Consider the following 24,310-nt stretch of genomic DNA (forward strand, 5'->3'; position numbering starts at 1 on the left):
GGGAGCCCCGGGCAACGCTCGGTGGGTTGTTCTGGACTAGGCCATGTGCCGTGTGCTTGAATCTAATGGCTTACAGTGTAGTTACGGAGTAGGTGCATTGGGGGGGGGAAGGAAGACGTTGCAACAAACGATCGATCAATCAATTTCCATTTTTCATGTCTTGTCTCGGTGTCAGGCTGTGGCTGGAATCCGTTCGGCTCCCTGCAGATCCCATGGTGATACGGATGATGACACAACTCAGGCACTGCCTAACAACTGTACGGAGTACGGAGTACTCAAGCAACTTACCCTATACGTCAAGAACTCAGTATCTGAGAATAATGCAGATGGTTATCGACCGTCATCCGAAAGATACAATGAAAGGAAAGGGAGGGGAAGAGTGGACCCATGCTGTGAACGGACTGCATTGATCACCATGTGGTTCAAGTGGCAACTTCTTCCTATCTTCGCATCCTTCCATCCATCTCCTCCTTTTCCCATGGGGGGACATACATACATATCCACCTTTGATTGTTAACCAACAACCGGATTCCATTTTCTCTCTCCCTCTATCCATCTTGGATCCAGCACTGCCCGCCCGCCTGCCTTGCCCTTTCGTCTCCGATTTCCCGCCTGTGTTCGAGAAACCACCGAACGGACTTCTTTTTAGGCATCCCCATAAACTCTGTAGTCTGTCCGTCTGTCCCCCCTTCGGAGAGCGGAGCAATCGATTCCCCACCAACGTGAGACAGTATGCGCGTCTCTGGCATTACGTGGCCAGTTTTATTTTTTTGTTATCCATGTTACTATATACGTGTATGCGTAGGTGTATATGGGTGTATGTGTATGTGTGTGTGTAAATGCCGAAATCCTATCGACGATAGCCTCGTGTTCTAATTATAACGGGCGGTTCGCACCACGTTCGTTGGTTCCCCCATCCAGCTGCCGATGAGTATGCGATTATCTTGACCACTGGTAAACAGTTGCTTCGGCCAGCCAGTCAACCCCAGGTACATACCCCCGGTTCATGGGTAAGTGGCGCTGTAGTTGTGATTGTGTACTCTGCTATCTCGCCTGGTCACGCAGTAGGAGGGAGCAAGGTCTCCCTCTCTCTCGCGCGCGCTTTCTGATGTGTAACGTGAGATGCCGGCAAAGCTTGCTGGGTTGAGCTTTGAAGATTTCGGAGGCTTAATGGCCCTTATGCTGCAGGGTCCTGCTGGGGTAAATAAAGGGGAGGTTTGTTTGTTTTCTCGGGTTGTGTTTTGAGGCCTTTTGTACGAGTACTATGTACTATGTAGAATGGTTGGCTTGTTTGTTGGTCCTTGGCCATGTATCCTACAAGGATACATTGAGAATTGCCCGGGTGTGCCATTCATAGTTACACTTTCTAGTGATAATGCTTGTAGCCGGGGTCATGGTTGATGTGTAGATGCTGAGGATTTGATTGTGTAATTGGTATTCGAGCTTGTAATTTGGAAGGTTCAAGTTGTGGTTGAACATTGATTGTTGGTGTAGGACAATCGATGCACATACCCCAACCCGGTGCGGAGCTACCCGGTGTCAGAAAATATATATCGTTCAACCAGAGAAATGCTCAGCACGGACTCAGAGGGTTGGCATGAACACACCAAGACACTCCAACAAACATCCATGTCTTCCCCGAGTCCATCACAGATACCCTACATAGCGCTAGACTACAGTTCATCACCACAATAACCACGACTACCCAGCATAAACCATGTTTCGGTCGCGTAGTAGTCAAGTTTGCCGGAACGGTGCAACGACGTCATAACCCGCAGCTACTCCGATTCCGATCGCGACCCTCGACTTCGACATCAGTCGATTCCCAATATTGACAGGCCCTCCAGTCTCAAACACCCAACAGGCCGTTTGAGTCTCACGAAAAGGCCTTTTGAACCGCGTCGATGGATCTAAGTCCGAAGCAAGGTGGTGCTGTACGTTCTTCAATTGCTGGACACGCCACAGGGGAACTGATTTGAATGCAGGATGGAGGGGTAGATGGCGAGATGGACGACCCGAATCAGCTGGAGGTATTGTTTCCTCCCATCTCAACCAACATAAAGCAATGGAGCGAATAGAGCTGACTGCATGTGATCAAAAATGCCAGGTTGTACTATACCCCGAGTCCAGCCATCGCCGCAAGTCGTCACTGGTCATGGCGGACGACCCCAACACCCGCCCCAACCTCTCGTTCCCAGATGAAACCACGGCATGCTTCGTCCATTCCCTGATCGCGGGCGAATGGGGGGACCCGACCAACCGGATCAAGGAGGTCAAGGGCTACACGGCCAAGGACAACGAGGCGTTGAACGAGGAGGGCGCGACCGCCGACGAGGACGACAGCGAGAACGACATGACGGTGGCCGAGAAGGCCATGATGCAGTCGCGCCACCTGACCAAGAAGCAGCTCTCGGACATGGCGTGGAACGTGCGCAAGCTGTCGAAGAAGCTGGACAGCGTCAAGCTCCGGCTCACGGTCAAGACCGTGTTCCTGGTGACCAAGGCCGGCGACCAGTCGGTCATCGGCTCGACGCGGGAGGTCGCCCGCTGGCTCCTGTCCCGGGAGCGCGACACGCCGTACACCGTCTACGTGGAGAAGCGCCTGGAGTCGGACCCGGAGTTCGGCGCGGCGCAGCTGCTCCACGACGAGCCCTCGGCGAGGCATCGCCTCAAGTACTGGGACCACGACCTGGCCGCGGAGCGCGCGCACCTGTTCGACTTCGTCATCACGCTGGGCGGCGACGGCACGGTGCTCTTCACCAGCTGGCTGTTCCAGCACGTCGTGCCCCCCGTGCTGTCCTTCTCGCTGGGGTCGTTGGGCTTCCTGACCAAGTTCGACTTCAACGACTACCAGAACACCCTGACCACCGCCTTCAAGGAGGGCGTCGTGGTCAACCTGCGGCTGCGATTCGAATGCACGATCATGCGCAGTAACCCGCTACCGGACGGCTCGCCGGCGAACGCCAGGAAGCGGGATCTTGTGGAAGAGTTGATCGGGGAGGAGGCCGAGGATACGCTGACCCATAGGCCGGACAAGGTCTTGCAAATATTGAACGATGTTGTCCTGGATAGGGGGCCCAATGCGAGTATGTTCCAATGCGATTCTGATGGCTACTACCGTGATCACCTGCTGACGGGGCTGTTGGCTAGCAATGTCCTCGATTGAGCTGTTTGGCGACGACGAGCACTTCACCACCCTCCTTGCCGATGGCGTCTGTATAGCTACGCCCACCGGGTCAACTGCGTACAACCTCGCAGCGGGGGGCTCTCTATCGCACCCGGATAACCCGGTCATACTGGTGACCGCAATCTGCGCGCACACACTATCGTTTCGACCTATTATACTACCAGATACCATCGTCCTTCGTATGGGCGTGCCGTACGATGCCAGAGCTAGTTCGTGGGCCAGTTTCGATGGCAGAGAAAGGTGTGTCCTGCAGGCGAGTGCGACGGCTACCGGGCCCACCGACTAACTTTTGAATATAGGATTGAATTACATCCAGGAGACTACGTGACCGTATCGGCATCACGGTACCCATTTGCCAATGTCCTGCCCAAGGGCCGACGAGGTGATGACTGGGTGCACACGATCTCGAAGACATTAAATTGGAACTCGAGACAGAGGCAGAAATCGCTGGACCCACCACATGAAGAGAAGGGTGGTAAATAAGCAGCGGCCGTGAGGCTTAACCCAGAAATCCAGCGCTGAACGCATGAACAAAGATTATTTACTACGTACGGAGTACTCGACAACATATGGGATTTTACTTTTGTGGGGCGTTCCGCTACGATACATATGGAAGAAACTCGAAAAGGACACTGTATAGACAAATCCTATCGGTCCTAGATCATTATCTCATGTTCATGACAACAAAAAGCCGGTCGGTAGAATTTCTATGAATAATGGTAAACGACTCGAACGTTCTTTTTCCTGGGCTGTGGAGTGCTGCGGTGAAGTTTTTTTTCTCTCGTCTATCTAGTGTATGGGTCGGAAGGGTTACCGGGGCAGCCTAAGGCTGTGAGGCTGACTATAAAAGCCCCCTTCCCGCCCCGAAAATCTTTTTCTTCTTCATGCACCTCAACATCCTCAACATCTTCCTGTTGAGCGTGACACACACCATGCCACCCACTGCATTCCTTGGGAATTTTATGTGATTTCACTTGGAACATGCAACAGCTGGAGGGTATTCGAATGTTCGGATTCTGCATCATTCTTGACCTGTTTCCACTGCGCAAGTCAATGAATGATGCGACTGACTCAATGGTAAGCTACCACTATTCCTTTTTTTTTCTATCTGCTTCATGACCAACGGCCCTTTCCCCCGGGCTCTTATGATGAAAACTTTTCCTACATTCGCAGTTTCCACGCTAGCCGTCGCCATGAACCCATCATATAGACGTGCTCTGTGCGCAATACTTCCTTGGATGTCTGACTTGTTTGGTCATATTGGATATTGAATTATCTCATGTGCCATTTTCACGAGCATATGCTAATTTGCTCTGCAGTTTTAGGTTCCAGTTTAGTTTTCGCAGTCTCCGACGGTGTCATTCATCGGAGAAGAGAAATCAATGAAAATTCTGTATATTCATCTGAAAGATTTTTTGGATCGATTCTCATTGCTGTAGATTGTAGATTGTAATTTGTAGTTTGGCTCTTGTCTCGTAATGGCTGTGGCTGCGTCGGGCTTCAAATAGTAAGCAAGCAGTGACCCCGGAATGAGAGGTTTTCATGCTCTGGAGGCCATCTCCGGAGCTGCGAAGCCAGCCGACTGGATGAAGCTATCCCCCGAACTGCGTCCCGAGCATCTGCACCTCCCCGTAAGGCCACTCCATCCATTCCAAGCACAAGCACAAGCACAAGCACAATCACAATCACCAAACCACTCACACCCATACACCCTCCAAAACCCACACCTCCAAACGACCAATACACCACCAGCATGAGACATTGAACCCGATCCTCTCGACAGAGACCCCCAGCCTGTCGATAATAATCCCTTTCCCGCATGAACCGAACAAACCACCCTGCCACCTTAGTCCCCTCCTCTCCGACAATCCACAGACAACACCACACAAAGACACAATTACAATGGCCCAACAACCCCCGCGCCACGCCGCCATGCTCTCCCTGAGCAATAGCAACAGCACCTCCAATTTCTCCTCCACGACGACGACCAGCACCGAACGACCGCTCCAATCCCAAACCCACACACACCTGCCGACGCCCTCGCAATCCAGCACGGGCCTGCGCGTCCCCTCCAACCGGAAAACCATCTACGACCGCCATCTCAACCGCAGCCGGAATGCGGAACTCAGCCGGGCGAGCTTCGCCTTCCTGTTCGGCGAGATGGTCACCTACGCTCAGCGCCGGGTCACGGGGATCCAGGATCTGGAGAGACGGTGAGTTGCGTCGCACTTCCCCTGTCCCCGCCGTCTTGGTGTCAGGTATATGCATAGAGACACTACACACATACATACGGCGAGGAACATCCCCCCTCAGACGCACACGCTGATTTGATGCGGGGAGACAGACTCAACGAACAGGGCTACCCGCTCGGCCTCCGGCTGCTGGACCTCCTCTTCTACCGCACGGTGTCCGGGTCGAGCTCCTCGTCGGCGCTGTCGAGCAGCTCCTCCACCTCGGCCTCGCCGCCCAACCGGCCGCTCCGCATCCTGCCCCTGTTGCACCTCATCCACGGGCCCCTGTGGCGGCTGCTGTTCACCCGCCCCGCCGACGCCCTCGAGCACTCCGTCTCCCCCGAGACCCCCAACGAGTACATGATCACCGACAACGACCCGCTGGTCAACACCTACATCAGCGTGCCCAAGGAGATGAGCATGCTCAACTGCGCCGCCTTCGTCGCCGGCATCATCGAGGGCGTCTGCGACGGCTGCGGCTTCGAGGCCAAGGTCACCGCCCACAACCAGCCCACGGAGATGTGGCCCAGTCGGACGATATTCCTGCTGCGGTTTGGGGAGAGCGTGATGGAGCGGGAGAAGGTCTTGGAGCGGGCGGGTGTGAAATAGTTTGCGTTTCTGCAGAAGGGGGCAGCCAGTGAGTGGGGCCTGTACGGTTGATCGATGATGGCTCACAGCTTATGGACTACTTGCTGGGATGCGGATGTTGTTGCAGTGGTGGGGATTTTGGGGCATATCGGGTTCACGTCTACGCTCTGGTATTGATGGCTGGGCTGTGTGATATGCTAGAAGCGGATTTGATCTAGATGTAGCCGTCGGTGTTGCGGCGTGATGCTCCTTAGGCGAGGCAATGACGAGGTGCACCGAGTGTACATCCAGTAAAATGTCCTTCACTTGGTTGTGCACCCCGTCGAGGTATGATACGTGCCGCCATGCTGAGGAACCTTATATAATACAAGAGGGGAAAGAAACGTCGATTTCCCACATGCAAAGCCCCCTCCCCCAATCCGTGCTCTCAGATACCCAAGAACGCCAATAAAATTAGAAATACCATGTTCATTGCAAGCCGAACCTCCGGCTAGTCCGATCTCGCATCCTCTGTTCGTCTCCGTTTCTCCCGATCGTTGTAGGGCGAGGGACTGCGCTTCCTGCGACTGCCTCCATCCGGCCTGTAGCGGTCTGCCGAGCGATCGCGGCTCCGTCGCCGCTCTCTCCGGTCCCCATAGCGGTCTCTGCGAGGAGAGTAAGACCTCGACCTGGATCGCCGCCTCTCGCGCACGACCGAGGCATTGGCGCCCGTGGGACCCCTGGGCCGCTCGTCCGGCATGAACCTCTCATCAGTAACCCCGAGCGGCGCATCCTCCCTCCTCCGCTGCCCGCCGCCAAACCGGCTGCTGACCCCATCGCCAAAACGACCCGTGTCCTCCGACCGCAGATCCTTGTACCGGGTGCGGCCTTTCTTGCCCAGCTTCGTCATATCGCGGATCTGCATGTACTCGGGCAGGGTCTCGCGGGCGACGTCGTCGACGAAGCGGGCGCCCATGGCATTGCGCTGGTCGAGCCCCTCGCGCTCGACGTCGTCGCGGAAGAAGGCGCCCTTGTGGAAGTAGCGCTGCAGGTAGCCGGCCTGGCCGCGCGCGGCCTCCTTCTCCTGCTTCTGGCGGGCCAGGAAGGCGCGGTCCTCGCGCTCGCGCTCCTCGGCCGTCAGCTCGCGACGCCGCTCGATCTCCTCGCGCTCCTTCTCAGCGGCCTCGATCGCCTCGCGCTCGCGCTTCACGCGCCTCAGCTCGCGCAGCTTCCACGCCGCGTACTCGGCCGCCGGGTCCTTGCCGTCCGTGTCGTCGATCGCCTCCTCCTCCGCGACCTCCAGCTCGTCGTCGTCCCACGCCCGGTTCGCGGCGCTGCGCGCGATCGCCTCCTTCTCGAGTTGCTCGCGCACCAGCGCGTCCGCTTTCTCCTGCCGCTGGGCGCGGCGGGCCTCCGCGTCCGCGGCCGAGTCGGCGTGATGGTCGGGTCGGGTTTGGGTTTCGGGAGTGGCGGCGGCGTTGGCGGTGCGCTGGTTCTTTTTGATGAACGTCGGCCGCAGGAGGACTCGGCGCGGGGTTTCTTCTTCTGACGAACTTTCCTCTTCGGATTCTGATTCTGATTCCTCCTCCTCTGATTCTTCCTCCACCTGCGCCCCCTTCGCAACACCCCCTCTCGAAACAGAAACAGAACCAGAACCAGTAGTAGAACTCGAAACCCCAGCTCTAGCTCCATCGCCAGCAACAGAGCCCCCCACTTTCCTTTCTGCATCCTCCTCCTCCTCCTCCGTAACAAACCCCTCCTCATCCTCCTCAGCTTCCGCTTCCTCAAACCTCACCCCCTTCACCCCAGCCGCCCCAGCGGGAAAAGAACTAGCCTTGGGTGGGGGTTTAGCCAACGCCGCCGCCCTCCGGCGCTGCTCCTCGCGACGACGGCGCTCTTCCTGCTCTTTTTGACGCTGTTCCTCCTCATCTTCTTCCTCGTCCTCGTCGTCGGACGAAGGCTCTTCGGCGATCGGCTTGCCGGGGCGGTAGCGGCTCGGTCGTTGGGGGTTGGCGGTCATGCCGCGGTGGTGGGAGGGGAGGGGGGGTGGCATGTTTGCCTTCAGCTTGGGCCTTGGGCCTTGGGTCTTCTGGGTGTGTGGTGTGTAGTGTGTGGTGTGGGTGGCTGATCCTGTGATTGGGGTTGGAGGAGGTGTAGCCGCTGGTAAATAAGGGATCCTGTAATGCGAAGCTGGAGTATAGGTAAGTAGTGGAGTGTCAAGCCCAGCCAGTAACTTAAGTTAACTTTACCCGGGAAAGCTGCTTTTCCAGGTGCAGCGCCGGCAGTAGCCTTACATCCTAAGGCACCGAGGCAGCAGCCACAAGTTACCCCAAGCCGAACCAGGTTTTCTTTCCGAGCGGCGGCGGTGGTAGATCACGTGCCTTCGCGTCACGCGCGGCGCGACGGCGATAAGTCCATCACTCCATCACTAACCACCACCAACCAAAACCAACCAACTATAACCTCACCCCAGTCCAACACATCATCTATTACACCTCACATCACCCTCCCTCCGATACATACAATACAACACCTCCAACCCCCCCCTCTACTCCATCATCTACCGAACCCTGAAAAGATGTCCCTCCAAACCCCCCGCGTCCTCCCCGCCCACCTGCACGCCTTCCACCCCTCCTCCTCGACCACCAGCAAACACACCGTCCGCATCCTGGGCACCGTCTCCGCCCTGCGCGGCGACACCGCCACCCTCACCTGCGGCGGCTCGGGGGACGTCACGATCATCCTGAAGCCCGACTCGCATCTGCAGCTGGGGAAATTGGTTGAGGTGATTGGGAAGGTGACGGATTTGAATGAGGGGGTGCGTTGTTTTCTGGCCCCTAGGGGCTGAGGCCATGGCCCCTGGAACTGAGGTGGACGATGCTGACAAATTGTCTCTGGTGTAGGGCGTTGGGATCCGATTGCTCGGCGTGACGGATCTGGGGGATCCGGCGGATTGTGGTAGGTTTCTCGCCCCCTGCTCCTGCAGTGCTGGGCGAAGGGCTGGCGTGGGCTGATCGGTTGTAGATTACAAGATCTATGAGCAGGTGGTCAACGCCACGCATAAGCTGAAGTCGATTTTCTATGATTCGAATGAGTGAAGTGAGGTGGAGAGGTGGTGATGAGGTTGAGGTTGAGGTTGAGGTTGAGTGATATACCCCTGTTGCGGTCGGAGGATTGGAGGGAGAGTGCATGTTGTTGTTCTTGTTGTTCCAATATTTGTTGTTCCAATAAATAAAATGGTGTTAATCGTCTGTTCGGGGTTGAACCTTGAAGGACAGAGAGTAGTTGTAAGCCTGGTCGGGTCGGACGTGAGATCTACGGAGTACAGACCAAGAAGTCAATCAAGCTAGACAAGCACATCCAATTCTACACGCCGATAAGTAGAAGGCTCAATTGATTATTTCATTGTTGTGGCCGAAACCTGGTATCTACTGTGGTATCTTAATCCTATTCTATCCTATCCCAATCCTCCCATCCCTCCCATTGAATAGCAAATACAAAACAAGGATCCGTTCAGGAACAAACCCACAAAACAAAGCCAAACAATGCACTCGATCATATGCATCCACCGAACGCCATCGCTAAACACATCACAAAAAGGAATTCGAACGAATGTCGCGCGTCTCGTCAAATAAAGTAAAGAAAATCATTACACATCATTGGCATTCGGCTGCGCCTCGTGCCCAGTGCCGGACTCCGCAGCCTTGGCTTTGACACCCAGTGCCGGCACTGTCTCAGGATTGATGGCGTCAGAGCTGAAGAATCCGGAATCGAGCACGTTCGTTTCGACATAATTGAAGATATCAAACTGGTTGGCCTTCTGGAGCTCCGGGTCAGCCATGAGCGCGTTGAGCAGATCCCGCGGATCGTCCCCACTCGCCCCCGAGTCTTCGTTGGCCGCCTCGCCCTCAGATCCAGTGGGAGAAACATAATCGGACGGAATCCAGTCAGGCCAGCTGTTGCCCGCAGCACACTTGTCGATTCCGAACAGTGCGTCCGTGGCTGCGGCCGAAGGCGCGTCGGAGAAGATGTCAACGATCATGTTGTCCATCCCCTCAAAACCGCCGAAAGCGTTGACAGGCAGCTGGAGGTCACTCAGCGTCGATCGAGCCTGCTTCGGGGTCTTGTGCTGACGCGGCATGGGGCCAGGGCTGCTCTGGATCCGCTGAAGTCTTTGCGCAGTGAGTCTGGTAGGGGACGTATCCGCAGTGACTCCTCTCCGTGCCTTCGCTAGAGGGGAGATGCACGGCAGGGAAAGGCGCTTCTCGCTCAACAGACCCGATCGCTGATTGCGTCGCCGAGGGGTCGGGCTCGCGGGCACGTCGAATCCGAAACTCGGGCTCTCAAAGAGTGCGTCCAGATTAGTCGCAGTCTGGTTCTCTTTGTCGTCAGCCGGCTTTTCGGCCGCCCGAGAACTGCGGGGGCTGCGGCGTGGGCTGTTGACGCTTGAGTCACCCAGTGCTCTCAACGGTCCACTTTCATTGTGGGAGTTAGGAAAAAGCACTCTTCTCACTGACTTGGGAGTAAGAGCATTCTCGTCCGCCGCCGGAGCATTGCGCCCCACCACGTTTCTCGCAGGGCTAGACTGAATCGCGTTGCGGAGAGCAGCCACCGGGTCTTGCTCCTGCCAGCGACTGGCCGCTGTGTCGTTCGACTTGCGCGGCTCCAGGCTGTTGGCACGGCGCCGCTTGGCGGGCTGCTCCTGGGCTCCGTCACGATCCTGCTCGTTGTTGTTCTCAGCCTCGTTGCTGTCATTATCACCACGGGGAGTGGCATCGTCCACCGCGGGAGAAGAGGCATCGGACGCCCCAGGAGACGATTCGTCCGCTTTGGAGGACTCGGCCCTGGCACGGTGTCTCGTTGCAGGGTTGTTGTTGTTGGTCGAGAGCGGGCCGCCTCCCTTGCGGTTTCTTGGGGGACGCTTTCTCTTGTTGCTGGCGGTCTTGTTCCATTTATTTTCCGGGCGCATGCACTTGAACTTGTGGAGCCAAAGACCACAGGCTTTCCTGAATGTTAGTACAGACGAGGCAGAAGGGGAGCAGGTATTACTTACGGTTGCAAAGAAGGACCTGAACGAAGTCGTTGTCGGTGTCGGCTAGGCTCTTCTTGTAGACCTTGAATTTGATGACCTTCTCTTGATCGTCACGTTCAACAGCCTGCCAAAACAACATGGTGGGATCCTCCGTGAGTTTATTAGCGTCGTCTTCGTTGCCTTCGAACTCTTTCGACCACGCTCTGCGCCAGGTGGGGGTTTCAATGGCACCACAGTTTTCGCAGTAAGGTGGGACCTGACCGTCGCGAATGCACCGATCGAGGCGTGCCTGAACCTGCCGCAACCGGCGAGCGCCCGTGCCGCTGCGGATTCTGCCATCCTCGAGTACAGGCTGCGGGGCCGGGGTCTCAGCACCATTGTAGTCGCTCATCGGTCCGGTCCAGGCCTGGGAGCTGTGCGTGTTGACATGAGAAGGAAGGATTGGATCGCTGGCGGGAATGGTACTGATCAGCTGCTCGAGTTCGCTCTGCGACATGGGTGCAGGTGCAAGTGGCTTGGGAGCCTGTCTCATGCTAGCCCGAGAAGATGGCCTCGAGCCGGCGTTGCTGGCTGGTGCGCGGATTGGAGCGGATGTTCTTTCTTTCCCAGTTTGGTCCGGAGCGTCGCTGGCTGGGAAGTTCTCCATGTTGGTGGGCGCAGTGATCGGCGAGCTGGCATGTGCAGCAGGACGGACAATCCGCTTCTCTCTGCCTGCGCCAGTTGAATCGTCCAGAGGGGTGCCGATTTCTTCATCCAGCAGCTCATCCATACCACCACTCATGAAGCCCGAGTCGGCCATGGGCGGAAGGACCGGGCTGGAGCGGCCTGGGAACCCGCAGTCGAGAACGGGAGGCGACGACGGCATACTGAACGAAGGCTCGAAGAGGCCCTGGTAACGCGACTCAGGGGACTGGTTATCGCCGGCGGGGTGATCATCGCTCATGGGATACGGAGAGGTGTAGGGAGTGTGAAGGGATGACTCGCGGAGCAAGCTGGGAGGAGGACGTGCGCGACGAGTAATTTCATGCGAGTTAGAGATTGGGGTAGGCGGGCGAACAGGCTCCTCATTCGAGTTCTGAGCAGCAGCAATAGCGGGGTTGACCGGAGTAGGGCGATGAATGCGGACAGAGGCTGCGGTGCTGGCGGCGACCCGCAGAGAGCTGGGTTGTCTCTCAATATTCAAGTCGGACTTTCCAGGCCACTCTGCCCGATAAAGTTTGGCCCGTTTGCGGGGTTGTTGTTCCGAAGACTCGTCGCCGCTGCCGTAGCCTGATTGAATGGAGCCTCGACGACTGGGGGCGTATCTCGAGTGAGTGGGGAGATCCGAGTCACGCATCGAAGCGCTGGAGCCTGGCCGGATGGCATCGTTGTGTAGACGGTCTTGCTGGTGCTGAAGCTGTTGTGTATGCTCCTGTTGCTGCGCGGGGGTGGGGATTCTGCTCACGGGGCCGAGCGCCGATTGCGCGGGGGAAGCCGAGCGTATCGACGCATTTCCAGCCATTGAGGGTAGCTCCCTTGGCGTCGACCCTTCGCTGAGCAATTGGTGGAACCTCTCAATTCCGGCGTGATCCACCGGTGATGCTATGGGGCCCGGCTGCTGCTCGCGGGGAGACACCAAACCCGGGTTTTGCCGCACAAAACTCGTCCAAGCCTGGGCGTCGAACTCGTGAGGAATGACGTTGCTCAATTCCCGGTACTTCTGCATGCTCTCGAGATAATCGCTCTGCAGGACGGTGGGGACCGGCACCAATCGCAATTTCACCTCCAATGTCTCCTGAGCACCCTTGGAGAATAGACCCAGAACGTTCTTGCACACTCGACCGGTAACCATTGTCTTCGACTGATGGGCGGGGGCGTTGGGGGTGGGAGAAGCCGACGCAAGCACCCACGACAGCATTCCCTGTCCGACCAGAGGCGTTTCATACTCGGAGTAATCGTAGGCGTACACGGTGTAGTCCTGTCCAAGCTTGGCAACCAGTTCCGGGCTGTGACGATGAAAATGAGTACAAAGACCAGGTATCCAGCTCCATCCTTAGCACTCACCTTGCCGAAACAATAGCCTGGATGCATGTTTTCAGCTCAATGACACCGATCTGCAGCTTCTCGTCGAGGGCGGCGGTCTGGATGTCGAGGAGATGGGGCCACCGGGCCAAGCAATTGGTCTTGCTGGACTCGTCAAACGTATAGAGCACCTTCACTAGAAAGGGTGATTTTGGTGAGTTCGTGATTGTGAGGGGTCGGGCAGCAATTGAAGGGCAGCAATTGAAGGAATAGACTTACGCCTCATAGGCCGGACGGAAATTCCGTCCTGGGATTCCATGCCACCAGTGCTAGCGGATTGACCATAAGCAGAAACAGGAAACCAGGAGTTGGTCTGAATGAATGGTTGGCGAGAACGAGATTGTTGTAGGCGGCACCGAGTCTAGTAGAAACGAAGGTCGAGTTGAACGAATTGACACTCGAGAGAACGAGCTTCAATGGTCGGTGTCGAAGTTGGAAGCAAGGAAGATTGATCGTGTGGGATTGACCACTCAGAACCGTCCGATAGGCGAGTGCGTCGACCGGGAGAATGCACTGGAATGTATGCACGGCAGGTCGCGGGGAAGGCCCTGAAGGAATGCTAACGCGGGACACTGAATCGTCAAAGGAGGGGAGGCCGTTAAATCTCGAGGCATGGGATGGAAGGTGAAAAGCTCGAAAAGGAGAGTTTTTGCAGGACACCGAAACCCCTTGGTTTATTTTTTTTTCTTCTCTCTCCTCTGCTTCCTCTTCAACAGCTAGTTAATCTGCTGAGATAGGTTGAAGGGGAAGTGAGGTTGGAAAGGGAGAAGGAGAGAGAGGGTGGAAGTGTGTGTGGAAAGCAGGGGAAGAAGAGCAGAACGCCTTGCATTTGAATGAAGTGGAGGGACGAAGTGGAAGTGGGTGGTTTGAAGCTTGGACGATCCGCCCTCACGTCTAGAAGCGTGTCTGTCCGACGCGACGTGACGCAGCCAATCGCGACCTCGGGAATCACTAGCGGACAAACACGGCAAACACGCGTTTCACGTGACGTAAATTGACCGAACTTGGAAGCTGCGGCGGAACTCAGCGGGCTCCAGGAGCAATCCCAGTCTAACCCAGTTTAACCTGAAGAGACACTGAGAGTTGGAAGTTCGAGAGAAGCCCGTCAGTCGAGAGAAGCTGCCAACTCCCTGATACTTATACCTTTTCCCACCCCATCCCACCACCACCACCACCCACCATGTCGACCGATCCTAAGATCCAGTACGTCTACCCCTCTCTGGTTCTTCCTATCTTCCTATCCAGATGAGTCAGCTCTGGCTCATCTCATCCTTCCATAATATGAAATGAAATGAACCGCAACCGCGCAACTGGTCGGACCTCAGGCTAACCACTTTATTTTCCAATCCAACAGGGACCTGCTCAACAAGCCCAAGAGCGAGCTCACGTACGTTTGTTCCCTTCGTACCCTATCACCCTATTCAACCCAGCACCTTGAATCATCTTCGAATGCCCTGGGACCCTCTCAAATCCGCGTCGTCACATGATGACGACCACCGAGCCCCGACGCTCTGGTGTCGGCGACAAGATGATGCCACTTGAATGCTGCTGCCACTCATTGGGCATTGTCCCTACCCCGCGCCTATCTCCATCCTTACTTTCGTCATCACCATGTCCCATCACTACCTACATTGTCTACGCTCCGCCACCCCCATCCGCATCACACTAACTCAAACCCTCCATCCAGTGAATATGAGGTCTCTCTCGTCGAGGAACACGAGCTCACCGCGGGCCCCCTCTCGCTCCTCCAGACCGCCACGCGCACACACACCCAGGTGCTGATCTCGTGCCGGAACAATCGCAAGCTGCTGGCGCGCGTCAAGGCCTTCGACCGCCACTGCAACATGGTCCTCGAGAACGTCAAGGAGATGTGGACGGAGAAGCCTAAGGGCGGCAAGGGCAAGGGTGTCAACAAGGACCGGTTCATCAGCAAGATGTATGTCCTCGCGCTTTTCCCCAGGAGTCGCCGACAAGACCCTTCGCCCTACTTCACCTCGTATCGTTACTAACAGTTTGACTCGTCCAGGTTCCTGCGTGGTGACTCCGTCATTCTCGTCCTGCTGAGCTGAACAAGCTTCTTTATCTCGCCATGTACCTTCCACGTGACATGCTCACCTAAATCTCGGCGTCCGGGGGAGGTCAAAAAGAAGTCGTGGCTCTTTTCTCTCAGGATTTTGATCATAAAAATGCTTAAATGAAAGGGATGCAGTAGGTTTGAGCATTTTTGTCTGACAACTGCCATGGGGAAAATCGAAGTGGGCCATGCCTTTCTCATTGATACCCTTGTGTTCGTGTGCGCTTTCTCGAAAGATGAAAAGAACTCCTCTCAGGTTCATACTGGGGTCCATGGGTGAGGGGAGGGGGGGTCCAGCCACCCTTCCTTCCCCCCCCAAGCCGGAGATTTCTTGTTTATCAATGGACTGTCATTTGCCTGTCTGGCCCTCTCTTACATACTTCTTTTTATATCTTTGATCTGATGTCCTTTCTCTCCTTTGCTATTTCTCGTTGTGGCGCGACAGATATGGCGTTCTTCGGTACTTGTGTGGTTTTGGAAAAAAAAAGTTAGAAAAAGGAATGAAAGAACGGTAAAGAGAAAGCTTTTCTTGATTCACCTTATTTGCTGGATCGGCAGTTAGACGGTCAGGATGGGAGAGTGGGTGGACTGATTCTATCAGCCTGATTGAGCCCGTTGCTGAGATGCTAGCTAGCTATGTAGGTGCCTCTTCGGCATAGAAACCATACCAGAAATACCTTCAATATCATGGCAAAAACGAAATCGGCATATAGGGTCTAGAGCGCCTAGTCCGTAGCTGATCCGACTATTTCGAGCGGTTCGTTACCTTTCACTCGATGCCTACTACGAAAACAGTAGATCATAGATCTATACCGAAGGCTACTTTGGTCGGACCTCTCAACCCTCACCCTCCCCCCTTTAGTAGGCAGCGTAACGGGGATGCAATTCCGAAGTATGTGAGGTTTAGCAAAGGCCCTCAACACTTACTGTCACGCGAAGCCTAGCCGACAGAAACTGTTGTGTTTTCGTCCAGACGCCGGGATTAGACTACACTTATAGAACACCAACCTCGTAGCATGGTCATTATTGATATTAAGAATTAAGACATCGAACGCTCCAAAGTATATGTACGATGAAACCCCAAGAATCTCTGGCCCAACCCTAGCAATTCGACTCAAAGGGCCCCCGCCAATCCATTTAAGAACTCGCTGAGCCCGTAAGCACCCGGGTCCGGGATCTTGCCCACCCACTCATCCTCGCCGCCGACGTACACGCTGCGTCCCAGGCTGGCCTTCATGTGCTTGGTGGAGTCGGTTCCCTCCTGCGCCGCCTTGGCCGCGGCGTGGACATCCTTGCTCTCCTGGAGGGTCTTGCAGAAGGGCACCAGGGCGTCGAGGAGGGTGCGGTCGCCCGGTTGCGCTGGGGTGTACTTCGAGAGCGCGGAGAGCGAGTAATTCAATGCTGCGGCCCACACGTCCACCGTCGCCGGGGTGGCGGTGCCCTGGTCTTGTTCGCGGAGGCCGTGAGCGAGCGCATTCAGAAAGATGGCGTAGATGGCGCCAGAGGTGCCGTCCATCGTGTTCTCGACGACGCTGACGATGCGGTTGACGGCGTGGACCACGTCGTCGGTCAGGTTGGACGAGGAGCTCTCCAGGAGAGCCGTCACGGCCTCGGCGCCTCGCTTCAGGCCGACTCCGCAGTCGCCGTCGCCGACGATGGTGTCGAAGCGCGTGGTTTCGGGCTCGGCGGCAATGACGCGCTCGAGAGCGCTGCTGAGGACCTTCTTCAGGATGTTGATGTCCACTGTCGGGTGTTAGGGATGTTTAGGACGGTGCAGGGAATAGGGAATCTGCTGGGCTACTTACACTTCACGTTGCTGGGGTTGTCCTCCGGCAACGCAGTCCTCTTAATCTCCACAGGAGCGTCGGTGCGATGCTTCCATGTCTCCCGGCTGATGGGGGCCGACCAGCCGACAGCCTCCGCAGGCGCATCGAGGAGGTCTAGGAAGGATCGGCCAGGGCCCAGTCCCGTATCTACCAGCTTCAGCAGGGAGATGCTGAAGCCCAACCCGTTGAGGCTTGTGAGGAAGGTCCCTTGGATGACTCGGATCGGCTGGACGTCATAATCTCTGTCGAGTTGACGATAGACCTCGTCCGTGATGCCGGAAAGTTCCAATGTGCTGACGCCACCCAAGTTGTTGATTAACAACACAAAGTCATCCTCGGGCTTCCGGGTGACCCAGGCGCGGTCAGGATCATTGTGGTCCAGAAGCTGGAGAAGCATGTTGGCCACTAGCTCAACCAGATTCGCCTTCACCCGGTGGGATCCCGGCTCATTGTGAATGCCCATTCCGACCTCGACTTCGCCTTCCGGGATTGTGTCTTCGGGAACGCCCCGGCCAGGAACATGAACGTGCTCGAGCGAAGACCCTACCGACACGAGGTTATTGTTCGCTAGCTGTGCCAGGTGATACACCTCTTCCAGTGAGCCACTATGCTGAAGTTAGTTCCGCTGCGCACTAGTCTGTCTCATTGAAGGAGTAAAACTAGCCCTGCTTCAGCCAAAGCACCGACGGCCTTGAGAATGAGAACACCACCGCCAATCCCACGACGACCGACCTTGCCGCCCTTCTTCTTGCCAACGCCGACATCGTCATTGATAGCAAAGAACTCAGTCTTGATGCCAGCAGCCCGCGACTTCTCCGTGGCCATACCGAAGTTGAGCACGTCGCCCGTGTAGTTCATGGGAATGATGAGCACACCCTGGTCGCTGTTGACGCATTCCATGACGGCTTTGCGAATCTGCTCCGCCGAAGGCGAAGCGAAGATCGTACCGGCCGCGGAAGCATCGAGGAAACCCTTCCCGACGAAGCCTGCAAACGCAGGCTCATGGCCCGAACCACCACCCGATATAATGGCGACCTTGGGCTTTGAATTCACATTGGGGCGACGGAAGATAATTTTGTTCTCAGGATCGAATGCTACCGATGGGTTTGTGAGGGTGAGGGAATGCAGAGCGGTCTGGACCAAATGGGTGGGATCCGAGAAGAAGTGTTTGGCTAAGGGCCGGCGTTAGTGGATGGAACAATCTAGTGTAGACTTTTTGAATGACCATGGAACAGGTTTCGGGCCTGCATGGGGCTGCTAGCAAACCAGCCAGGCTACCGAATTTCCACAGGACTATGTAAGATCGTACGAGGGCGTGAAACCTACTTTGCATTTTGTGGAAGGTCTGATGGACGATCTCCGGTTAAGTATGACGTTAAGCTGCGTATGGAGACGAAATGTTTCGCGAGTGGAACCGGTCGATGTATAGAGTTTGTGGGGGTGGTTGAACCTGCGCACGGTCTTTTTGGTATATATAGCCTGTCTCGGGGACTCGCAACTCTTTGCAATGATCACTTGATGTCTTGCTTCCGAACTGAAAGTTTCACAAGATGGAGCGTCACGATTGTGCGGCAATACGACGACAGCGATCCTGGTCGAGGCGCAATGGTTGGGATCGGAACGCAAGCCGGATGAGGCGGGGAAGTGGGGGACCCGGTGCTTCTGGGTTTGACAGCTGTCAGCCTGGGGAAAGAGAAACCATTGCGATGTTAAGGAGAATGGAGAAGGATCCTTGCTCAGCAGCACTCACCCGTCGCAATTACTTGACAAGAAGCGGGAAGGAAGAACTGTCGATGAATGGACAGTTCAGGGATCAATTGGTGGGCGATTGAGGACGGAGGATAACCTGGGCCAACGGAAGACACCAACCAAGTGACAATCACACGAGAATCAACCAAAAGAAAAGGGATTAGACCAGGAATAGGACCAAGGATGAGGGCGCAACAGCTGGGCTAAATACCAGTCGCGAAGAGAATGAGAACGAGCAAGCCACGACTTCAACATGGCGTAAGAAGTGGTGGTATGAGGAGTAGGGGGAGTAGACGCAGTAACCTGTTTCCCCAATAGTTCGATTTGCCCACTCTGTCCATTCAATGTTCTCAATTGTCGTCCCCCTTCCGTGGACAATCAATTTTTGCTGCTCACATGAACAAATGGTTTCGCATGACTTGACCTGTGTGTTCAATGGATCGTATGCTGGGGTTCTGGATCTGGCAATTGGGAGTTGATTTCCCCTTGAACCAGCCCCGCCAACCTTACCCCATGGGTCTGGAACCTTGACAAGCGCTTCGGCTTACCCTTTGCGGGAATTCCGCGGTCCTCCCGCTAATCTTGCCCGCGACATGCCTCCACAGTCGACCCGAGTCTGGATGCAGATTCTACAGAGTTGTTCGGACTTGCAGAGCAGCAAATGCGCAAGTCAGTGGAAGCATTAACATGTTGACTGTACAGTAAGTATCATGAGTACTGCACAGGAGATTCCATGACCGACTCAACAACCGGCTAATCGTAAGGCGAATCCATTTGGTGGCTTATTCCAATCGATGTCACCGGTGCGTAATCCTTCTGGTTTCGGAGGCATCTACTAAGTACTCCGAAACCGTATCTTGCAATGGCGTGGCAAGTTGATACAGGTTTGTTGTGCTCCAATCGTTCATTCGAGTCACAATGCATCGCAAAGCACGTCAAGCTTGCCTAGCTATCTCAATCTAGCACTGCTCAGATAAATGAATATACGAGCTTCGTAATCCCATACCAGGGAGCCAAGTCAGGTTGTCCAACAAATATTTTCGAGATCCACAAACACATCAGATCCAGCACATAATTCTGCAACCTGTTGCCAGTTGAGACAATCTTGCTGACAACTGGTATGCATATGATCTTTACAAGTACTCATGTAGTAACCACATCAACATCCCAACATTTCAGCCCCTCCCCTGCAGGAGAAACCCGATCATGGGACTCTGAAAAAAATGGAAGGGCGGCAGAAGATTGATAGTTCCAAAGTTCCGCTGTCAGATCGATGCAGCGGCAATCCCAGGAATAGTGCGGGGGCGCGTACACCGTCCTAAATCGGACGATTCTTTCCTATTCAGTTCTGACCAACGCTCGGAAAGTGAGAATCATTGCATGTCCACCGTAACTCCGTAAGGTCGATGCATAAGAATCAGACCTTCCACGTGAACAAGGAGTTCTTTCCAGGTGAAAAAAGCATACCGGTAGCCTAGACCCTGTGCATTCAAGCGCCAGCTCCAGCTCATCCATCACTCGGAGGGGGTTCAACCTCCATCCCTGCCGGCAATTTCTGTTACCGCCTTCCGAGTTGCCATTTCCGGCCACTCGGCTCACCTGCCAGGTCAGGTGCTGTTCCATCCATCCATGATGGCTGATGCGATAGCTTATTGAAGCAGCGGTGCATGTATGCGACAACATCTCTTACGGTATATGAGCTGGAGGTTGTTGGCCGTCGACTCACCTGATCGGGATTCCTTTTCCTCCCGAGCTATTTTCGGTATCCAATGTTGCCATGCTATAACACCCTCATACGCTCGCCGCAATATCTTGTTGAAGTTGTTGTTGTTCGCCGAAAGGCATGTCAGTCTCGGACTGATATCTATCATCATGCTTTTCCAATTCATCTCTCAAGTTCCAATGGAGAAAGCCTAGACTACGCACTTGACTTCCTACGCCACGCTCTAGCTTTCTCCGTGCGCGTGAGTGCTAGCATAGTTGCTGCTTCTGCTCCCTACGTGAATGCAATGTGCTTGCCTCGTCGCGGTAAATTCCGGATTCAATAAGTTTTCTCCGAGAGTTGACATTTTTGACCGTATCCTGAAGGACTGACAATGTGTCAAAGATGCCACAGCTTAGTATACCAGAGAAGCAATGTGTACCCCCAGAAGCCAAACATCAGCAGCCGTGCACCGTGTCCTCGAGGCTCTGCAGCAGCGCGCTCGTCCTCAGGTCCCAGTCCTACAAGCGCAAAGTCCTATCATCACAGTCGTACGCTACCTACCACCTAGTAGTAACTGGCCGTCGGGTGAGAAGGCCACCACCTAGACTTAATCAGATCAGCCCTCAGTTGAGGCTCAGGGGAAAAGGGTCTGCACTCCGCAGACCGCGGTGGGTCTCAACCTCATCTCCGAGGCAGGACGCCACGACCCACCACCTAGCTATCACAACCGAACCACTGCAGGGCCTCAAGTATCTGCTGGTCAATTGGCACTAGTCACTTTGTAGTAGGCTACCGCGAGAGTCTTGAGAAGAAATTGAAATAGCCCCTCGAGGCCGAGGGTCTGCACTCGGTAGTAGGCTAGCCGGGGGGCGAGCTCACCCTGTGGGCTCATGCCCTCTTGGTCCCTGAAATAAGCCTGATCCACAATAGCTGAGTACTTACGACTTGTCCCCTTTCTACGAAGATTGGAGCCAACGATAAAAATCCTTCATAATCGTGAGTCTTGAGGGTAGACGGAATCACGTAGTGATGACTTGATTCGTGTCATTAGAATGTCTTTTAGTAGAACCTTTTGCAGTTTGTATTCATCTAGCTTTGATTTCTTTCAGGACGTTGCTTAGAAAAGGGTCTACGTGGAAGAGTGATCTAGATTGATATCGGAACGTTGTATATTCCACGTGTGGTTAGCAGTCAGTCAGCAGGACCCTACCAATGGGATTATTTCCCATACTAACATTTGTAACAACTAGAACACTATTGATTTGCTCCAAATGAGATACTTTATCTCCAAAGAGGACCGCTTAGAAATCTCGTCCTAACCCCCTTACCCCCAGAATGAAGTGATCAACTAGCAAAGCCTTCACGGAAGCTAGGATGAACGCTCTTCTAGTTCCAGCACTAAGGCAACAAGTGCCGCCCCAAATAGGCCTAGTCAGGTCCGCTGCAAACAGTCTATACCGGACTTTCATCTCCATCTTGACTGAGCTTCGTATATCGCCAACTTCTTCTCCAAATGGACTAGTAGTGCTCCAGTCTCGAAAGTGGCAGCATACTGAAGCGTCGCTCAATTGCAATGGATATAAAAGCATGGAAGGCCCTATTTTCTACAGGTATCAGACCTGCAACATCAGCCTCTTAACGAGTCTGTCTCAACTTCCTCCTCCTCCTTTACCCCAAGCTATAGTAGCTCTTTCCGCGACCAAGAACAAGCAGCTTGAATATGCTGTGCCTCCGGGTCAGAAGAAGGGCAGAAATGGCAATCTTCGAATGGCTACTTTGCCTAATGGCAATGTCAGCACATATAAAGACGGCTGCTGGCCGTGCAGTCTTTGCCCACTACATGGTGAGCAAAACCATATCACAAATCGACACAATCAAAGCAGAAGACTCACAGTTCTAGGTCGGCAATATCACAACTGATCATATCCATCAGGATGTGGACGATGCCGTTGCTATGGGTCTTGATGGATTTGCTCTCAACGTCCAATGCCCAACGGATAATTGGGTTGGTAGTCTTGTTGAAGAGATGAGCCACTATATCTATAATCAGAACTACAACTTCAGTATCTTCATCAGCATGGATGTGTACGCATCTGGGGGGCCCTCCTGTGGTCAGGGCCCCGAAGGCTATGTCAGTCTGTGTCGCAATGCTATGGGTTTTGAGGCATATTACACGGTGGGTGACAAATACATGGTGAGTACTTATAGCTCCGGTGGAGGAACTTGGAGCAATTGGAAGGCCTTCAAAGATGCCGTGAAGGGTAATGACAAGTATGATGTATATTGGATTCCCGATCTCGGCGACACAGAGGGTTATTGGACGAGTGACGCTGGCTGGTGGTATTACTGGGGAAACCTCACCGACGGGCTTTTTAGCTGGGAATCCGCATGGCCAGCGTTGGGACAAGACGCCGCCGACCAGAGCGGAGGCATTGGAGGAGTGGCTCGCGACCAGGTGATTATTGATGCGGCTGAGAATGAGGGTGCCTCCTACATGATTCGTGGGTCTCTCCTCGCTTTCGTTGGTTGAGGCTTCCAGTCGCTAACCATGGACTTCTAGCCCTGAGCTTGATGCAGTATAAGAACTCGGTGAACATCTCTCTCTTCCCTGGTCACTAAGTACCTTACTGACTGCATTCCAGTACTCGACCAATGTTTATCGCCAAGGAGAGACAAATTTCATGCAACGGCTTCACGATATTTTGGAAATCGAGAGCGATGCGCTCGAGTTTGTGGAATATATTACCTGGGTAAGTTGCTTTCCCGAGGCTTTACAGATCTACAGGAGGTGAATCACTGACAAGCACAGAATGATGGACCGGAAGGACATTATATTGGAAATCTGTGGCCTGAGCAGAACACTGATGCGGCACCCAACAACTACGCCAATGATATTTGGCCCCACTATGCCCTCCAGCCTATCATACAGTCCTTTGCCACAGCATTCAGAGCGTCTGCTGGTCCAGCTGATATGCGGCCTCAGAATGGAAAAGATGCGGTGGGTGCCATCTGGTACCACACGCTTGCTTTTGACGATACCTGTCCTTTCGAAGGAATTGGAGAATACACGTTTTGGGATAAACCAGCGGGTTACGAAACATTTTCGCTAACCACCCACTGGGCCGTTGTCCTCGATGATTCAGTTGGAGGGTACGCTCCTAGCGACCTAGAGCTCATCATCACTACAGCAGCTGATGACCAAGTTGTGGTGACCGATCTCAGTGCCGGATTGAACTTTGCTCAAGGGCCGAATATCAATGGAGGGTATTCAGTCTCCATGATACTTGCCCCTAAATCAGGCACGACCGTTTTATATTCCGCATCAGGGGGGAAATGTCCCGCTTCCAGCTGCGCGGAAGGCTTCTACAATCTCAACTATCAGATTCTGCCTTTAGTTCCGGGTGATAGCGGCAGCGGTTGCACTTACGAGGAGACTGTGTTGCGGTATACGCCTCTGAATACCACCGCGGATAATACCATCGATTGCGAGGGTCTGTTGACATTGACCGACACGGCAGTCACTTCATGGGAAGTCAGCCAGGCTGGCTTGGCCTTGGAATTCGAGACGACGCGTCATGCGTTATCAACTAGCCATGGTAAGTAAGGCACTTGCCGTATTCGCTCATGCCGTCTAATGAATCCCAGTGTTGACTACGACGCTTCCAAACATTGATTCCTACTTCAACAAGTACAGCATAGCAGGCGTCACCGGCTGCTCAGATATCACTAATGACAACGCTTGCAAACTACCTACAACCTGCCCGGCCTCAAACGACCAAGTTCCATATTTCTTCGCTCAACGGGCCTTTTCCGTCTTCCAGCGATGTCTGCGGGAGATGTCCACGTCTGTGTTTGAGGACGGTTTTATTACCTCTTTG

General features: G+C 54.5%; 9 protein-coding genes across 9 annotated transcripts; 6 read left to right on the forward strand and 3 right to left on the reverse strand.

Annotated features, from left to right (window-relative positions):
- BO72DRAFT_82401 (uncharacterized protein) lies at positions 1-847 on the forward strand. The gene has a single exon (XM_040950751.1). The coding sequence runs from the start codon at positions 44-46 to the stop codon at positions 515-517; it is 474 nt and encodes a 157-aa protein (XP_040801971.1). The 5' UTR covers positions 1-43; the 3' UTR covers positions 518-847.
- Positions 848-1,904: 1,057 nt separating this feature from the next.
- BO72DRAFT_495495 (putative NAD+ kinase) lies at positions 1,905-3,670 on the forward strand (the record flags this gene model as incomplete). Its single annotated transcript, XM_040948549.1, has 5 exons — positions 1,905-1,934; positions 1,986-2,030; positions 2,108-3,086; positions 3,151-3,427; positions 3,487-3,670. The coding sequence occupies 5 exons, from the start codon at positions 1,905-1,907 to the stop codon at positions 3,668-3,670; spliced, it is 1,515 nt and encodes a 504-aa protein (XP_040801972.1).
- A 1,168-nt stretch (positions 3,671-4,838) lies between these two features.
- BO72DRAFT_447419 (trafficking protein particle complex subunit 5) lies at positions 4,839-6,458 on the forward strand. The gene is made up of 2 exons (XM_040944533.1): positions 4,839-5,400; positions 5,532-6,458. The coding sequence occupies exons 1-2, from the start codon at positions 5,090-5,092 to the stop codon at positions 6,025-6,027; spliced, it is 807 nt and encodes a 268-aa protein (XP_040801973.1). The 5' UTR covers positions 4,839-5,089; the 3' UTR covers positions 6,028-6,458.
- On the reverse strand, positions 6,199-8,028 carry BO72DRAFT_447420 (microfibrillar-associated 1 family protein). The gene has a single exon (XM_040944534.1). It carries the CDS (start codon positions 8,003-8,005, stop codon positions 6,497-6,499), a length of 1,509 nt encoding a protein of 502 aa, XP_040801974.1. The 5' UTR covers positions 8,006-8,028; the 3' UTR covers positions 6,199-6,496.
- A 425-nt stretch (positions 8,029-8,453) lies between these two features.
- BO72DRAFT_447421 (putative ssDNA binding protein Ssb3) lies at positions 8,454-9,312 on the forward strand. The gene is made up of 3 exons (XM_040944535.1): positions 8,454-8,803; positions 8,889-8,943; positions 9,010-9,312. The coding sequence occupies exons 1-3, from the start codon at positions 8,564-8,566 to the stop codon at positions 9,081-9,083; spliced, it is 369 nt and encodes a 122-aa protein (XP_040801975.1). The 5' UTR covers positions 8,454-8,563; the 3' UTR covers positions 9,084-9,312.
- Positions 9,313-9,634: 322 nt separating this feature from the next.
- BO72DRAFT_376318 (putative GATA transcription factor (Ams2)) lies at positions 9,635-13,337 on the reverse strand (the record flags this gene model as incomplete). Its single annotated transcript, XM_040941211.1, has 4 exons — positions 9,635-10,986; positions 11,039-13,002; positions 13,061-13,214; positions 13,298-13,337. 4 exons carry the CDS (start codon positions 13,335-13,337, stop codon positions 9,635-9,637), a joined length of 3,510 nt encoding a protein of 1,169 aa, XP_040801976.1.
- Positions 13,338-14,258: 921 nt separating this feature from the next.
- Positions 14,259-15,147, forward strand: BO72DRAFT_376220 (small nuclear ribonucleoprotein Sm D2; the record flags this gene model as incomplete). Its single annotated transcript, XM_040941205.1, has 4 exons — positions 14,259-14,281; positions 14,433-14,465; positions 14,766-15,014; positions 15,105-15,147. The coding sequence occupies 4 exons, from the start codon at positions 14,259-14,261 to the stop codon at positions 15,145-15,147; spliced, it is 348 nt and encodes a 115-aa protein (XP_040801977.1).
- Positions 15,148-16,164: 1,017 nt separating this feature from the next.
- BO72DRAFT_82557 (putative dihydroxyacetone kinase (DakA)) lies at positions 16,165-18,419 on the reverse strand. The gene is made up of 4 exons (XM_040950752.1): positions 18,305-18,419; positions 17,643-18,150; positions 16,958-17,583; positions 16,165-16,895 (listed from the first exon to the last, which is right to left on the reverse strand). Exons 1-4 carry the CDS (start codon positions 18,309-18,311, stop codon positions 16,267-16,269), a joined length of 1,770 nt encoding a protein of 589 aa, XP_040801978.1. The 5' UTR covers positions 18,312-18,419; the 3' UTR covers positions 16,165-16,266.
- Positions 18,420-22,221: 3,802 nt separating this feature from the next.
- Positions 22,222-24,036, forward strand: BO72DRAFT_376165 (uncharacterized protein; the record flags this gene model as incomplete). Its single annotated transcript, XM_040941201.1, has 5 exons — positions 22,222-22,275; positions 22,333-22,933; positions 22,993-23,021; positions 23,075-23,182; positions 23,242-24,036. 5 exons carry the CDS (start codon positions 22,222-22,224, stop codon positions 24,034-24,036), a joined length of 1,587 nt encoding a protein of 528 aa, XP_040801979.1.
- Positions 24,037-24,310: the final 274 nt, after the last annotated feature.

The sequence above is a fragment of the Aspergillus fijiensis genome (genome assembly GCF_003184825.1).
Source record: "Aspergillus fijiensis CBS 313.89 unplaced genomic scaffold BO72scaffold_19, whole genome shotgun sequence".
Taxonomy (NCBI): Eukaryota; Fungi; Ascomycota; class Eurotiomycetes; order Eurotiales; family Aspergillaceae; genus Aspergillus; species Aspergillus fijiensis.